Source organism: Python bivittatus, unplaced genomic scaffold (genome assembly GCF_059951505.1).
Source record: "Python bivittatus isolate LINGU-HERP-01145 unplaced genomic scaffold, Pbiv_v1 ctg000020_np1212, whole genome shotgun sequence".
NCBI classification, from domain to species: Eukaryota; Metazoa; Chordata; class Lepidosauria; order Squamata; family Pythonidae; genus Python; species Python bivittatus.
The window spans coordinates 2,002,280-2,019,122 of NW_028277030.1; the positions used below are offsets into that span (position 1 = coordinate 2,002,280).

Below are 16,843 nucleotides of genomic sequence, written 5' to 3' on the forward strand. Positions count from 1 at the left end.
AAATATCATGCCTTTAGCTCTCCATAATTGAAGAAACAGTCTGAATGAGATGAATTAATACATTTACATCTAGATTAAACTAAATAAATGAGAATTTGTAAAATGAAAAGAAATTCTCTATTATTCCTGCCCCACCAAAAATATTCCGGTTTATAATCAATGGCTGCGTAAGCAGAAAACCACACAGAGAACAGCTCTTTCTCCTCCCCACAGTTCCCTGCACTACCCTCCTTGTGAACAACTGTTGAAATCAGGTTTGGGGCATCTTGAGCCAGATTCTTCTTATAAAAAAATAAGTGGTCACAGTAATAACTATCTATTATATAAAAGCCTAAATCATGATGTTATTGAAAGGTGGGAAATCCCTAACCTGAAGAAAAAAGTATTCCTTTACTAGATGCTCACTTACATAAAAATAGCCTAAGATGTATAGAAAACAACAAAGTTCTGAGAAAAGAAATAAAAATGCAACTAGCTTCCTTGGAAACATATATACATTTGATTACTGGAGCCAGAATATTAGAAACATCCATGGTAAGAAGAATGACAGGATAAAAATTGGCAGTATATAATGATGGAAAAAAATGTTATTTATCCTAAAAAGAAAGACTGTTCTTTATTTTATCTTTCATAACAAGGAATCCATTGCAAGAAAATATGCATCATAATTATTTATGGAACAATCATAATAAAACTAATAAAGACATTACAATCAGCAAAGAACATGGGTCTGCAACTTACTTTAACTCCTTAACTGAAATCTCTTGTATTTCTTGTTTTACTACTTCTTCCATCAGTTCCGCACCCAGTGACTTGCTTAACATTTGTACTCTCTCTTCTTTTTCCCTTTTCTGCCTAAGAAAGAGATGATGAAATGAAATCCAATCATTATATGATAAGCAAATGTCAAGCACTTACCTTAAGTAACACAGTTTCTCAATATTAAAAAAAAAGCTGCCTTAAAAATAAAGTATTAAGTATAGCATATAGAAACATTAGTAGAATACAAGTAATACTAAGTATGTTCTGCTTAACTTGCATCCACTACTTACATTCTTTATCATTTGTTAGATTATACACGCACAGTAGAAACATAATTTTAAAGATAGAAAAGCCTGAAATAGAGAAATTTAATAATATGAAAAGTAAAAATCATCTCTGCAAAGTGGTGCAACATGGGAACCTGCTTTCTATTGGCCAGAGCTCTGATCCATCTGGCTCAGTTACTGACGGGCAGTGGTACTTTAATGTTCCAGACAGGAAGCTCTCCTACATTCCCTGCAGATGAAAAGAGTTCGACCAAGAATCATCTGCACGCAATCGACTGCCCTAGAGATAAGCTACTGTGGCTTAGATCATTCTCACACATTGGAGCAATGTCTAAGAGAGACCATGAGATCATACAGGCTAGTCTTGCCCATCAGCCATCGGCAGTGGAGTCTGAAGGGGCTCTACATGTTTATCGACATACACTTGTAGCAGCTGTGTATACATTGGCCAAATGAATAACTAGCAAAGTGCATGGTCAATAGTTACAGTGAAAGATTCAGATGCAAGTCTAACTACAGAGGGGCTCCCCCAACAGTCTCTTTATGTATCTCTGTATGTATAATGGGTTGAATGAATCTCTCTACTATCACATCTGACTGACTCAGAGAAAGCAATATTGTAATATCTATACACCCTGAAATTCTAAACAGTGTCAGAACAAATATTAAAGAAAAGTTACTTCTCTTCTTCGGCCTGACGTTTTTCTTCTTCAAATCTTTCCCTTTCTTCATTTATTACAACAGATGCAATTTGCCTCAAAATGCCTGACATCGCTTCTGTAACAAGTTCATTTATAGTAATGTCAGAGATCCTATAGAAGAAATGAAATTCACTGTGAAGTCTTAATTGAAAGAACCAGCTACACATTTCTAAATTTTCTAGAACTTCTCCAGCTCCTCAAGATGGTTGTTCATTACTCACTTGTACAACCAGTGAGTACAGTACAAATTAACATATCTATATTAAAATCAAAGTTTTAATCCAATCATATTATACAAAGTTAATTAAAAGATAAGTACAAATAGCCCAAGTACTTAAGTAGTGTTGGTTTAGCAGAAGAATTCCCTAGTCCTATTACTCATGTAAGTAGAAATACCCAGCATTTAAGCGTCAGCGCAAATCTGTGGCAAAGCCCTCTCATCCCTGTACCTCTCAACCTTACCTGCCACCCCATCCTAAAAAACCTCTGCTTCGCTCAATGTTAACTTCTCCACCTCATGTTTCACTGCTACCACTTGCCATCCCTTCAGCCTTCCCTAATTCTTTTCAATCTTCTCTGCCTTCCTGGGCTTCTTCAGCCTCTCCTCATTCCATTCCAATATCTATAAACTCACTTTCCTTTCATCTACCCTCCTGTTTGCTCATTCACTTCTTTTCATTTTGCAAAGAACAAAGTTCAACTTTTTAAAAGCTACAGATTTTGTGAGATGTTTGGTTCTAAAAATAATATATAAATCAACAAATTGACATGAAGCTACACTTCTACCTCTACATTGGGCCAGAACAGTTCTACATGAATGTTCTAATTCCCCAGCATAGTGAATGAGGAACTGTTGTTTTGGTGGGCCTAAAGTATACGCTGTCCAGTATATACTGGCCACAGAACTACTGGCTAACTTTAATTCCCTCATGATGTTTTTTTCCAGTTAGGCTGGAACTACTGAGATTGCAGAGGCTGTAGCATAATGGGTGTCCCCTGTTCCTGAACAGCTTCCATAGGCCTTGGTATAACTAGGTTCATTATCTGTTTGCTGATTTGCTTGCTGGGCTGCTTAACAGGCTTCAGATTTCCTTTGTCTGTAGCAGCTATCATGATATATTTGATATATGATAACAAACTCCTTTTGCTGTGTGAGTGGAAACAGTGCAAACCATGCATTATTATGTGTTTTATTTTTATATCATGTATTTTATTTGTTTTTTATCTATTTTATTGTAAGTCGCCCAGAGTCACATATCTGAGATGGGTGGCTATATAAATCAAACAAATAAATAAACTACTGAGTTTAAGCTACAATCTATCTTTTATTAACCAAAAAATTGCTGCATCTTCTTGCCATCTGCCTGCTTATAATAAAGGAATGTCAGAATTAGCTTAATTTTCCTTTCCTGGTCCCTGGCAAAACGGATAGAAAAGGAATGCCCCAAAACAATTCATACATGCCAAGAATTGGACGAAAATTGCAAATTTCAAAGATTTGCTAAGGAATGAAACTGGGTAGTCAAAGAAAATAAAATTTCATACACCCCAAATCTTGGTCTTCTGCAATACTTTATAATGGCCTTTAATGTCTCCTGTAATTTCAAATTTAAAGTCCTATATGGCATAGCTGTCTCTTATAATTTCCACAGTTAATTTCTTTGTGTAAAGAAATAGGAAAAACAAGGGGAAGGATATTGCCTATTAGTATCACTTCCTCTCTGTGAGTCTGAATGATATCTGCAGACATATTCATCATTCCATGTCCTTTCCCAGTTGAGAGAGAGGAGGGAGGTGCAATATATTTGAGGAAGACATCTTTCCAGAGAAAACAGCAGCATTAACTCAACAGGCTGAGAAGAGACAGCAAGTGTCCAGGAGGGAGCAGTGGGAACAAAGCAAGGACCAGAGCAAGAATGGGGAACCTATGATGCTGCTGGATAATTCCTACCATCTCTAACCACTGACTATGTCTGGTAGACCAGAGGGACTAGAAGAAACTCCCTCCCTCCTTTATTGTCCCCCAAGTTCTAGTTTCCTTCAAGAATCTCTTGCCACATACTGGAATCAATGGACAACCTAAACGTTTACTTCATCTCCTCTATGCCATCTGGGAAAAAAAGGAAAAATTTCAAATGTCACTCTCCAGAGGCTTGAAGACAATAGGGGAATGTCAGGAAAGGTGACATCCTACATAAAAAGGGTTTTTTATGTAGGGAAAAAAATTACACATTCCTATAGATGGTTTTATTGATACCAAAGAAAATTATTTATTTATTTAAAAGATTTGCATGGCTGCCGATCTTAAAGCACAACTCTGGATGGCTCACAAGGACAATAAAATCATGACTTCATAAAACCCATAAAACCATAAAATTACAGCTCTAATATCCTTTCCTTGGACCTTCTGTCAGACAAATATGGGAAGAGTTGTGCTAAAGCTGCAAAAACCTTACGACTGATATAGAAACTCTATTGAAAGAAGTCAAAATATCTGAGGAATGGGTGAACAAGGAGGCCTTCTTGAAATTCTAACGCCCATCCTATCAAGATTTTAAAAAAAGTCTCCCATGCACATCTAACCAAGAGGATTTGGCAGAGGAAGAAATGAGAGGAAAAAGTGCTGTGAAGAAAGAAAACAGATGTTAGTTTTAATGCCAAAAGGGCTGAAGAGTAACAAAAAAGATTCCAGCTGAAAGATATTATTTTTTTCTTCCAGCTCTAGACTCTTCTCTAATAAAGGAGAAACTGTTACTCCTCTAATAAAGGAGAGTACTGGTATGAATTATCTGTAAAAGTTGAAACTCAAATTTACCTGGATGTTCAAACTAGCATTTGCAGATACTCCAAGTAATAGTTTAAATTTCATAACCAGAACAAGTGCACTAATCTGCACCAGACAGCAATATCAACATATATAAAGATAAAGGTAAGACATCAGTGGCATTCCTCATGTTTTCTCTAAATATAGAGCTAAATTAGAAAAGTTATCCAGTCTGATAACCTCCCTTCATCAATGCCTTAGCTGAATCTTCCCCAACCTGAGCATGTTCAGCTCCTAGAGTTCTTAGTAAAAGCCATGCTAGTTACAGCATTTTGGGAGTTATAATGCACACATCTGGAGCATGCCCACATTAGAGAAAGTTGCACTAAGTTATTATAATCTTCGGGATATATCTACAATGACAAATGAGCGAACACCAACACCTGCTTCCAAAATATCATTAAAAAGAAGTGAGCCAATAATATCTATACCATATCGCTGTTTGTATATAGGCTGCTCCAGCACTGCTGATTTCTTTGCATTCTTCTTCTAGTACCTCATATGTAAGGTCTTCAGCTACCTCTAAAATGTCCTGAAATTAAGAAGCAAGGACTAAGAATTAGCCTTCCACACTAATCTTTTCCACATTCTTTGTAATATTTGTAAAAGCAGGACAAACAAAATGGTACAGTACATGATAGCACAATATTAAAGCTCAAACATTTGATAAAATAGAGAATTTAAGGGAATCCAAGATATTACAACACAATAGGAGAACACTACTCAGTCTCTAAGTATCAACATTCAAATTAGAGTGTAAAGGCAGCTAAAAAGGCTGCCAATTTCTATAGGAAAAACTATAGTGAAACTTTATGAATTAAAGAAAGGGGAAGTGAAAAGGAATTGAAAAGAGGGTTGAAACAGAATGCAGGCTTCTACTTATGGAAACACATTTTCCAAGGTCAGGGAGGCTGCTTTGCCTTCCAGTTATTCTATAGTGAAAACTTCTTCTGGTCTGGTATGCTGGAGTCATCCTTCCATTTGTTATCCCTATCAAACCCAGGAAAGGCAAGGATCAGAATCAAGTCATATGAAACGTTTCAGCTAAACGCAGCAGCTTTCCTCAGGCTTAACCATTGGGAAGAATAGGAACAGGAAGGGATAGTGGAGAAGTTCCACAGAAGGAAGAAAGCAGAGTGCCAGGAGAAACTCTGCATACTGAGGGATTGTATGCTCAGCTTTAAGGGCAAAAAGGTCATTTTCTCAATAGCTACTATTATTATTATACCACATTCCACCTTTAAAGTTTTCTAACTATGCTTCTTGTATCAAGAATTCTTATGTTAAAATAAAAACAGAGATATAAAATTGTTTTCTGAAAAAAGATGCTGTAACTTAAGAGAAGCTTCTCACCATATCATTGTATTCAGGCTGATGCTTTGGTGTGGGAGACAATGGTTGTGAAATGGGCTGGAAGATGGACTCTGTAGAGGAAGGCACCAGTGCAGGTGAGAATGGTGGAAGTAAAAACGAAGATTCGGATTGAAGTGCTTTCTCGTTCACAGTTTCCTCTCCCATTCTTGGTTCTGTAGGCAAAACCAGGAGGTAAAATATAAAGCTATTAAGAATGAGAGACAGTATTTTCATAACATTTAAAAATATTTTTTCAAGGCACGGCAAACTTTTCCAGGATGGTTTCTGAAAACAGGAGTACAAGGTATGATTAAATGCAAGGTTCAAACCCATTCTCTTTATTTTCAGAGGTTTTAGGGGAATGATCTCAGGAAGCTGAGCTGGGAACCACTTCTGCCCAAGATGTCAAAGAGACACTGTCTATTACAATGGAGAATACCCAGCCAGATGAATTAGTAATCAGATTTGGTATGAATTATTTTCACATTAAGCACTTACGTTTAACAATTTAAATCAAAGATACAGTCATGTGATAAAGTAACTACACCCCATGATGACTTTTTCAGCATATTTCAAAATACAGATATTTGATCTTTATTTCAGCAATACTGATAAAGGGGATATAATGTAACAAATGTCACGCACCATTTACATTTTGTAGTCCATTGTGTATTTGAAATAAACAAAAATACAAATTTTGCATGTGGAAAAAGTAAGTACCCCCCTACATTGATCACTACCTCAATTACCTACAATTAGAATCTGGTGCACCAGATCAGGTGCAAATGATTAGAACATCGTTAGAGAGGATCTGGGAGGAACCTGTCTTATTGAAACCTCAGACATTTGGTTTGATGTGCTCTTTGTTGTTGACATGAGTGATATCACTATGCCTAGCTCTCTGAAGCCTTTGGAAAGAAGGTTATAGATGCCTATGACTCTGGGAAGGGATTTTAAAAGATTGCAAAACAACTGGTTATCAACCATTCCACTGTCCAGAAGATTATCTACAAGTTGAGACTTCAAAATTGCCAGCTTGCCCAAGACAGGCTGCCCCAGCCAGTTCATGAACACCTAGGCAAAAACCAGGACTTTGGGAACAATATGCTCTGGACAGATGAGGCAAAGACAGAATTACAGTATTTGGCCACAGTACCAGAAAACATGTTTGGTGAAAACCAAAGACAGCATTTCACCTGATACCATGGTGGTGGAAATGTTATGATTTGGGGCTACTTTGCTGCATCAGGGCTTGGGCAATAGAATCCACTATGAATTCTTCATTGTACCAGAGAGTGCTTGAGGATAATGTGAGTCCATCTGTCAGAAGACTGAAGCTCAACCAGAAGTGGACCTTGCAACATGACAATGACCCTCAACGTTCCAGTAAATCCACCAAGGAACGGCTGAAAAAAAAATATGGAGGACTCTGGAATGGATAAGTCAAAGCCCAGATCTAAATCCCTTTGAAATGTTCTGGGGTGATTTGAAATGGGCTGGGCAAACAAGAAACCCCTCAAACATTGCATAGTTGAAAAAATTCTGCATGGAGGAATGAGAAAAAATTCCTCCCAGTCAATATCAGAGACTGATAAACAAAAATGGCTATTTGAGGTTGTTTCTGCCAAAGGGGGCAATACCAGGTGTTGAGAGTCAAGGGTGTACATACTTTTTCAACAGAAGGAAATAGCATATCTGTTAATTTTTTGTTGAATAAATGACTGCAAAGTCATTTTTTCATCATTTTTTTGTTCAGTAACATCACCTTTATATATTGTTTGAATGAAGATAAATTATTGCTATGTCCACTATAACAAGACTGTTGTATTTATTTTTTAAGTTTCACGGTACTAAAATATCTATAGTAAATAGATGGCAAAACTATGGTAGCCAATGTGTGGTTTACAATAGGATCTAGGAAGCAATCATATTTCCTGTTGCCATTTTGTGACTGTAGCCTCTTACCTGTCATATCAACACTGACTTTCTGAAGATTGCTGGCTGAATCTATTACTGCATTATCTCCTATGTATTTGTTCTGAGCATTAAAACTGCACACGGGTACATGACGAGTCATGGGCTGTAGAGGCCCCCCATTGACAATTTCTCCAACAGACAGGGTGAGCTTCTGCCCAACAAACAGTGATTTCTTTGGCTTGGGCAAGCTTTCTGGCTCCAAAAAGGCAGACCGATTCAACTCCACAGAACTGTGACAATGAAATATAGAACATGTATTAGCTGATTTCAATATTATAATGAAGTATTTCACAAATTTGTTTTAAAAACACAACTATGATAAACAGCAGTGTCTTAGTTTATCTCTCCTTTTGATTTGACATTATTTGAGGCAATGATTTAACATTAAGTAAACTTCTTAAAGAAAAAACACAAAAGCCATGACACAAATCATTGCCCTGTCTGAATGCAGTGTATTAAATATACTACATTAGGAGAAATTATGTACATGAACAATAAAAAATGGAGCTCTTTGGCTTTGTAGAGTTATTTTGGACCAGTTTAACAGAATGTCCATGGCAAATGCCTTTAAGTACTTTCCAATAAAAACCTAGGGCCAGAGGGCATGGCACAATGTGCAGATTGTGACAGATAATTAGACTTATCACAACATTTCTACTATTGTACTGTCCAATGATCTGTCAAAGACCAACTTAAACAGTTTGAACACTTGGAATATTCAGTCATGGTGTGCTCAGGCAGATGTTAAAATGGTAACAGAAAGAACAATATTGATATTTTATTACACAAGAGGAGGGACATGTGGCCAATCTAACTTTAAAATTATACTAGAGCAAGTTTTTATGTCAGATGCTATATAGTACCTGCAACAATAATTTGAATCAGTCTTTGGAAATTATATACAAATTTCCTTTATCATATTCAACCATCCTTTCTTAAGTCCCTGGTTAACCAATGTTTTGAATACTAAAGCATTAGAAGGTATATAAATGTCATCTGACAGTCTACTCCAATCATATTTGTTCCATCCATAGATATGCCAGTAATGAGTCACTCTGGGAAGCCTAGATATTCAGTTTTTTTGGATGACTTCTAGGATAGACAAAGTGTTATATACCATGGAAATTATACCATGGAACCTGTAGGTTGAAACTGGATAGCCAGAGACTTTCAGGGAAGAAATGGTGATCCAAAGACAGCTCCATTAAAAACGGAGATGACAACCATGGTGGAATGAAGAGCCGGTGAGTAAACCTCATGAGGAGACCACAAGACAGAGATCTCTGGCGGGTTTAGAGCTCTGGGAGATGAGGGAATAATCATCTTGCTTAAACCACAGTCAGTGTCTTTAAAAAGACATTGGGTTCTTTTATAATCACTTTTGGAAATTGCTTGTTAACTGCTTTTCAGCTATTAGGAACCTCTGGATTGACAAGTCTGAAAACACTGGGTGAGTTTCCCTCAATCCTTAGCGAAAGAAGTTTTAAATACAAGTTTAAGAACTTAAAACAAATGTTTTTTGAATAAACAATAAAAGGGTGACTACAACTTTGATTTTGGAAAGTTACAAATGGACTAAGGGTCCAGATGGATTTGAAATAAGATTTTGGAATTAATTATAAGAATCCTTCTCATGGGAAAATGCTTTTGTTTTGAATTCATTAAAAAAAATGATAGGATGGGACTTTGAAGGTTGGACAATAGAAGGAACTAGAAGGAACTAAAGATTACAATTAAAGGAGAAAAACACTTAAATTTGACTTTCTAATATAGAATAGAGCAAACTATTTTAATACTGGACATATTGAAGGATATTGTAAAACAATGGACCCAGAAATTAATTAAGAGTGTCCGCCTCTATAGATAGACTGTGTTTAAAAGATGTTATGGGAGAGGAACAAGTTTTACCAACAAGACTGAAATTGATCTGAAAGTGGATTTAAAAATGACAGGCTACAAGAATGATATGGAAAAAGATGCTACACTGGACATACAAAAGAAACTTAATTAAAAGGGATATAAAAATAACAAACCAAGAGAGTGACCTGGATAATTTTCCTATATTGGATTTACAAAAGAGGCTTATGAAAGCTCTGAAGAATTTTGTGAGAAGGACAAAAAAAACCAAAAAACAAATCAAGTTCTAGGGCATTATTTGAAGGAACTAAAGATCCAGATGGAATATAAAGTTGGTTTATTTGATCAAGGTTAAAATAGATGTTATCTCTGGTAACCCTTAATGGACTTTTGCTGATCAGGACTGAAATGACAAGGTTTTAAGGATCTGTTTATAGGTAAAAGATGGGATATGGGAAGAAGAGATATTTCTTGTATTTTAAGAGAATGTGATAAGTTATTAAAATTGTTTATAGGTTGTGATTAAGGGGAGAGTCCTTATATATTTCTTTTTTTTTTCCCTTTACTATATTATTTTTTTCTTTTCTATTTTTTTCTATTTTCTTTTTATTTTCTGCACCTTCTCTGTTTTCCTTTGATTCTTTTCTTTTTCTTAGTTTGTATTAGTTTATCATTGTAATTCTAATTTTTAATAAAATTACTATTTAAAAAATAAAATGGACAACCAGAAATGTATTATTTGATTCATATATTTTCATATTATATTGGAGCAAGCATTCACAATCATAAGGTTAAATATACTATTTATACTAAATATACTAAAATTCTAATATCTCTGGAAACAATTTTGTCAGAAAGCTATGGAACATAATGTCTAATAAAAAAAGATGTGCCCCCTTTTCCCATTCCAAATTGACTTTATGGGGAAACCCAACTTTAAAAATTGGGAAAATGATGGTGATATGGAAAAATTGGATGGAAGCAGGGATACTGACTTTGGACCAACTGTTTTGAAGGCAAAGGGTGGTCACACCAAATATTGATTTGATTTGGATTTCTCTTCTGTTCGCTTACTTTGCACTTTGTAAATTGATAAACATAAACAATTACAATATATATTTTTGAAAGCATTCTTACTTTACAGCATTTTTTCACACCTGCCTAAAACGTTTGCACAGTACTATATTGTATTTTTTTCACTTTTTTATTAAACTACTTATGTATTCTTTTTCTTCTTTTTGTAAGGCAGGTAGTGGAGTGAAGTGACAACACTTATTAATTCCAGAATATTATCTTCTTGAGGGAGACAATGATTTCAACATTTTTATTATAATCTGTTTTATTCGTCTTCTTGTGGTTATGCAAGATCAAGCACTTACCCATCAGACACACTCAGGCCATAATAACTTATGAAATCAGTCGCTTCTTCAAGATCTCTAAACAGCAACATGCGAACTATATTATCCAGTGGAAAGATGGTGGATCTCTGATAGTTTACAGTATAAGCAAAATTGAGACATTTTAGAGCATCTCTACGAATCTGAAAAATATTTTAAGAGATATTATTAACATATTTACTATTATCTTACATTACATTATTGTAACATTACAGCCATGTTATGGTCTCTGCCAAGTATCAATATACTTTTTTTTCTTTTGGAGTTGAGTGTTTCATGCACAGCTACATTGGATTTGGAAGATGTACTGGCCATTAGGTCAGAAAGCATGGACTTTTGGGAGAAAATTAAAAGTTGTACCAATATCAGGAAAATAATTTCTAACAATAAAGGTTTCCTTGGCCAGAAATATGTTTGGAAAATTACCAATGACAACTTTCATCTGAACTTATGAAGATTTTTGCTTAAAAAAAAAGTTGTTGAGAAGGTATAAGTCAGTCCTGGGAAGCAAAGCTTACATCAGTATACCTACTCCGTTTACATTCTTGGAACTTGGAAAATTACTTTAGGGTCTTATAGTTTATGCCAAAGGTAAAGAATTCTATATTACTGGGTCTATGGTATCTCTGCAATGTTTTGAATACTGGTGGCTTGAGAATACAGTGGTACCTCAAGTTACGAACTTAATCCGTTCCGTGACTCTGGTTGCAACTCGAATTGGTCGCAACTCGAGGTAAATTTTCCCATAAGGTTCGATGTAAATACAGTTAATCCGTTCCGCCCTCCGAATTTGGTCGCACCACGAGGCAAATTTCCCCATAAGGTTCAATGTAAATACGGTTAATCCGCCCTCCGAATTTGGTCGCAACCCGAGGTAAATGTCCCCCATAAGGTTCAATGTATATACGGCTAAACAGTTCTGAAACATATGCATTTTATTTTTAAACCACAAAAACATGAAAAAAGTACAGTACAGCACAGTATGAAGAGGGAGAATGGGGTGGGGAGGCAGTTATTGTTTGGAGGGAGAGTCCCCCTCCAAAGGGACATCGGGGAGATCTCCTTCAGGGGTTTCCTCTCTTCTTTGCCTCTTAGCTGCAGGCTCAGTTCTGAGGAAAAACCTGTCTAAAGTCAGTTGTTTTTTCCTGCTCTTTGGAGCCATGCTGACAAGCACACCAAAAACACACCACAAAACACACCACAAGCCTCACCAAACGTCTCCTTGCTACCGCGATCTCGCCCACAGGAAGCCGCGACCGCGAGGCAGCAGGGAAAATGGCCGCGGATCTGGTTCGTAACTTGAGGCGGAGTTCGCAAGTCGAGGTAAATTTTTAGGGCCGGAGCTGATTGTATCTCGAAAAATTCGTAAGGAGGGGCGTTCGTAACTCGAGGTACCACTGTACATTGAAAAGTATTCATGTCCTCACCGCTTGTAATGGATGTAAGTTTCTTGATGTGATGTGTTAAAGAATCGCTCAGTCCTGACTCAATAAAATTATGTTGTTCTCTACTGTTGTACTGACCATGTCCTTGGAGAACACCAATCATGGAAAAGTATCTGGTGTTATAAAACTAGCATCTATGGAGAAGGCTATTTTTAAAAACAAAGTCAATCACTGTCCACCAATGGAAATATTGCCCTGCTTGAGAAGGTCTCTGATAAACTTCACATGCTTAAAAAACTAAGTGGGAAATCATTATCATATTAGGATTGTCAGGATTTAATCTGTTTTGCAAATGGCAAAATGATTATCCATCAGGATGCATGGAAAATTTAAATAGCCCAATACAGTAATACAGAAGTTGTTGTCTGTCATGCAATGTAATATAATATAAAGAAACTTAGTATTATATAATATTATAAACATAAAAAAGACTGTTACTTCTTACCTGATTGAAATAGCAATGAAGCAAGCATGCATTCAGGTAAGATGCTGTCTGCACAAGTTTGAAAAATCTGACAAAATTATTGCTGTTCAATGCAGCAAAAGCTTGAACTGCAAATCTAACTTCAGGGGAGTTTCGGACAGATGGACGAAACTGTTGCACTTCTCTGTTGAAATAAAGAACTCACTTGCTTTTTTATTCACAATGGAAGCAATCTGCATAGAATATGTGCATTAAAAGAAGCTTCAAGAAACAGGGGTACTTGAGCTTGAAATTCATACAGAATTATACATTTAAATTTAAAACTGCCACAATGCATTTGAAGTGTTTCAGTATCTACATTTTAATTAAATAATTTATTTTAAAATCTACATGTTATTAATCACAGGGGGATAGCTATCTTAATATGCTAAACAAAAACGATGGCTGGGCCATTTTTTTTTTTCTAATTCAAGGAGTTGTGAACAAATCAGTGATCTGGTCCTCACATAACATTAACTCATACCACAGTAAGCCAAAAATATAAATCACATTACAGCTTAGTAAAATGTATGGCTGTGAGAGCTGGACCATAAAGAAGGCTGAGCACCAAAGAATTGATGCCTTTGAACTGTGGTGCTGGAGAAGACTCTTAAGAGTCCCCTGGACTGCTAGGAGGTCAAACCAGTCAATCTTAAAGGAAATCAACCCTGACTGCTCATTGGAAGGATTGATAATGAAGCTCAAGCTCAGTTACTTTGGTCACCTAATCCGAAGAGAGGACTCTTTGGAAAAGACCCTGATGCTGGAAAAGATTGAAGGCAAAAGGAGAAGGGGACGGCAGAGGATGAGATGGTTAGATAGCATCACTGAAGCAATGAGCATGAAACTGAGCAAACTCAGGGAGGCAGTGAAGATAGGAAAGCCTGGCGCGATATGGTTCATGGGGTCATGAAGAGTTGGACACGACTTAACGACTGAACAACAAAATGTGTGAATAAGTTTACAATGGATTATGATCAAAGTGGTTTTTAGACCAGAACCAATTTCATGACAGAGTTTTCACTGGCTGGCAAATAAAAACAGACATGGACAGATATAAGGATTTGGTTGAACAATCAGAAGATGCAGTAATGAAGTCAATATAAAACAATGAAAACAACCTCTTGCACCTCTCAACTTCTAGGTCAGCTTACCATCATTTAAATCAATATTTATGACAGTAATCAACTTCTTCATGGGTCTGATGAAGAAAGTTGAAACTGATGAAAGAACATGTCATAATAAATCTGTTAACCATTAAGGTACCTAAACTCTTTGCTTTTGAACTAGCTGACTTAAAATTGTTTTATTCTGGTTTGAAGAGCATATTCTTGCAAAAGGCCTTGTCAGTAAATTAATGATATAGACAAATTATTCAACCTTATTTTTAAGTAATTCCCTTTATTACAAAAGAGAATATGGACCCTTGGGGAGGGGGAAGAGAATTATCTGTATCTATGTACTAAGAAGAAGCCTTCTACCTGGACAATTTAATACTGTCGAACAAAAGCAGCTGCCTGATTTCAAAAACAGAGCATAATTTGTCATTACCACCAGTGGGTAACAGTGTTCTGAGCTATATGGTAACATAAAAGAACCAGTGATGTATAGATGGCTTTGTCTTTGGCAGTGTTAGATGGTGATAAGGCTTTGCTCTTTTCTAATTTCACACTATGAAAATCTGTAAGAGGTTCAAAGGATGTCCAGAGATCCTTTGGATATGACCCACAGAATGCTTACAAATATTCCCAGCAAATTGTAATTATTAATGTTATAAAATAAAGCTTCTAGACATGGGGAGTAATCACATTAATGATATTTTGATCAATTTAACATAATACATTTTTTAAACTGCTTTTTTGCTCTTACCTACTACTTATCTACTTCTTAATCCTGGCCTTGTCTATCTTTTGGAATGCAGATCCTGGTCAAAAAGAGTGAACACCCTATCATATAATCACACTACATTAAAAGTGATCACCTTGTCATTCTGAATTTATGAACAATGCAGTGAAATGTTTGCAGTGAAAGAAGTCAAAGCAATGCTGTAAAAGTCACCTGAGGATATCTCCCTTGTTGAGGTTCAGGAGGACATTGTATCCTCTAAATTCTGCTTCGCCCTTGCAGTAGATACCCTTGTTTGCAAGGTCCTGATACATCTCCTTCAGGCTCTGGAGACATTTAGTCATGTTTTCATTGTTAATCTTTGCATCAAATGATGACATGGGTTCTTCGCACAAATGATGGGAGCAGTGAATATGAAAACGGGTACATTTCTCAATCAAGGAAACAGTCAGAGGAGAACAGAGATGTTGCTGGGTTATATCCTGGCCAAACATGAAATGGCAAAACGTTAGAATGACAAAACAAAACAAACCTCATCAAAATCTACTTACAAACTTTATGTGGCTATTCTTAATTATATATGTTTCTATAAATCTCAGTTAATGCTTTATATAATGCAGCTGCAAGTATCCCAGACACTTCCTGATCCCATCCCAAGAAGTATGCAGTCAACAGAGATCACATTCTTCATCTGGTGGAACAGTGGAAGATGAAGAGGCAATACAGATTAACCAATATTTCCAGGTAGAAGAGGAAGTGGAAGCATAAAAAAACAGAGGCAAGCAAGAAATCAGGCAACATAAACAGATTTAATGTGCAAGGATAGCAAAAGAGACAGAGAGAGACCCAACCTCAATAGATTCCATAGGTTTGAGAAATAAGGCCAAGAATGCTTGGTGTCTACATGGAACAGATAAGCATCATCTCACTCTGTCTCTATACAGGTAGTCCTTGCTTAATGACTACAATTGGGACTGGAATTTAGGTCGCTAAGTGATGCAGTCATTAAGAGAATCATCACATGACTGGACCCAATTTTATGACCTCTTTGCGGTGGTCGTTAAGCAAATCACACGGTTGTTAAGTGAATCACACAGTTCCCCACTGATTTTGCTTGCCAGAAGCCGGCTGGGAAGGTTGCAAATGGTGATCATGTGACCTCAGGATACTGCAACTGTCGTAAGTACAAGCTGGTTGCCAAGCATCCAGATTGCAATCATGTGACCACAGGGGTGCTGCAACAGTCATAATTTCGGGTACCAGTCATACGTCACTTTTTAGCACTATCGTAACTTTGAACAGTAGCTAAATGAATAGTTGTTAAACAAGGACATTCATTACAGGACATAAAGGACTACCTGTAATGTGTTCCTCTTCCTTGCCCTCACCTTTTACTTCCCTCAGCCTTACCATTCTGTTTGTATTTATTCTGTGAAATACAATGATTTCTTTAAAAAATTGTTACCTTTCTTATTCCTCGGGTTCTGTTCCAGACAAAATCATACCACTCCCTGTAGTTCCCTTCTCCTTTGTCCATGATATGAGTTACTAAATAGTCCATGGTCATGCTTAACACTTCTGAAGGCCTCAGTTCATGTGGTAAAGGTTCTTCCTGGTCTGCTGAAGACCTACTATACTCTTTTATTGCTGCTGCATGGTCAACCTCAAAGAAAATAAAATCATTTCCTCAGTAAAATAATTATTCTGGATTTAAGTTCATATCCCACCGTTTCTCCAACAGTCCAAGGTAGCTTATATGGACATCTTTCATTTTATCTTTAAAATGACGACCTACATGTAAGAGAGGTTGAGCTGAAAGAGAATGATTGGCTCAAAATCATATAGTGAATTTCCATTCTTCAGAATAAACTCGAAGCTGGATATTCTCAATGCTAGAGAGCACCTTAAATATTACAACACTCTGGCATTCGT

The 16,843-nt window shown here is 36.4% G+C and overlaps 1 protein-coding gene across 1 annotated transcript in view; it reads right to left on the reverse strand.

Annotated features, from left to right (window-relative positions):
• MCM3AP (minichromosome maintenance complex component 3 associated protein) overlaps positions 1 to 16,843 on the reverse strand; it is a 63,816-nt gene that overhangs the window by 32,006 nt on the left and 14,967 nt on the right. The window contains exons 8-16 of the mRNA XM_007432156.4: positions 16,377 to 16,574; positions 15,125 to 15,393; positions 13,049 to 13,211; positions 11,141 to 11,301; positions 7,893 to 8,134; positions 5,928 to 6,100; positions 5,006 to 5,106; positions 1,730 to 1,861; positions 742 to 855 (exon numbers count right to left, since the gene is read on the reverse strand). Coding sequence (XP_007432218.1) covers positions 742 to 855; positions 1,730 to 1,861; positions 5,006 to 5,106; positions 5,928 to 6,100; positions 7,893 to 8,134; positions 11,141 to 11,301; positions 13,049 to 13,211; positions 15,125 to 15,393; positions 16,377 to 16,574 — 1,553 coding nt within the window. The remainder of the gene's footprint in view (positions 1 to 741; positions 856 to 1,729; positions 1,862 to 5,005; positions 5,107 to 5,927; positions 6,101 to 7,892; positions 8,135 to 11,140; positions 11,302 to 13,048; positions 13,212 to 15,124; positions 15,394 to 16,376; positions 16,575 to 16,843) is intronic.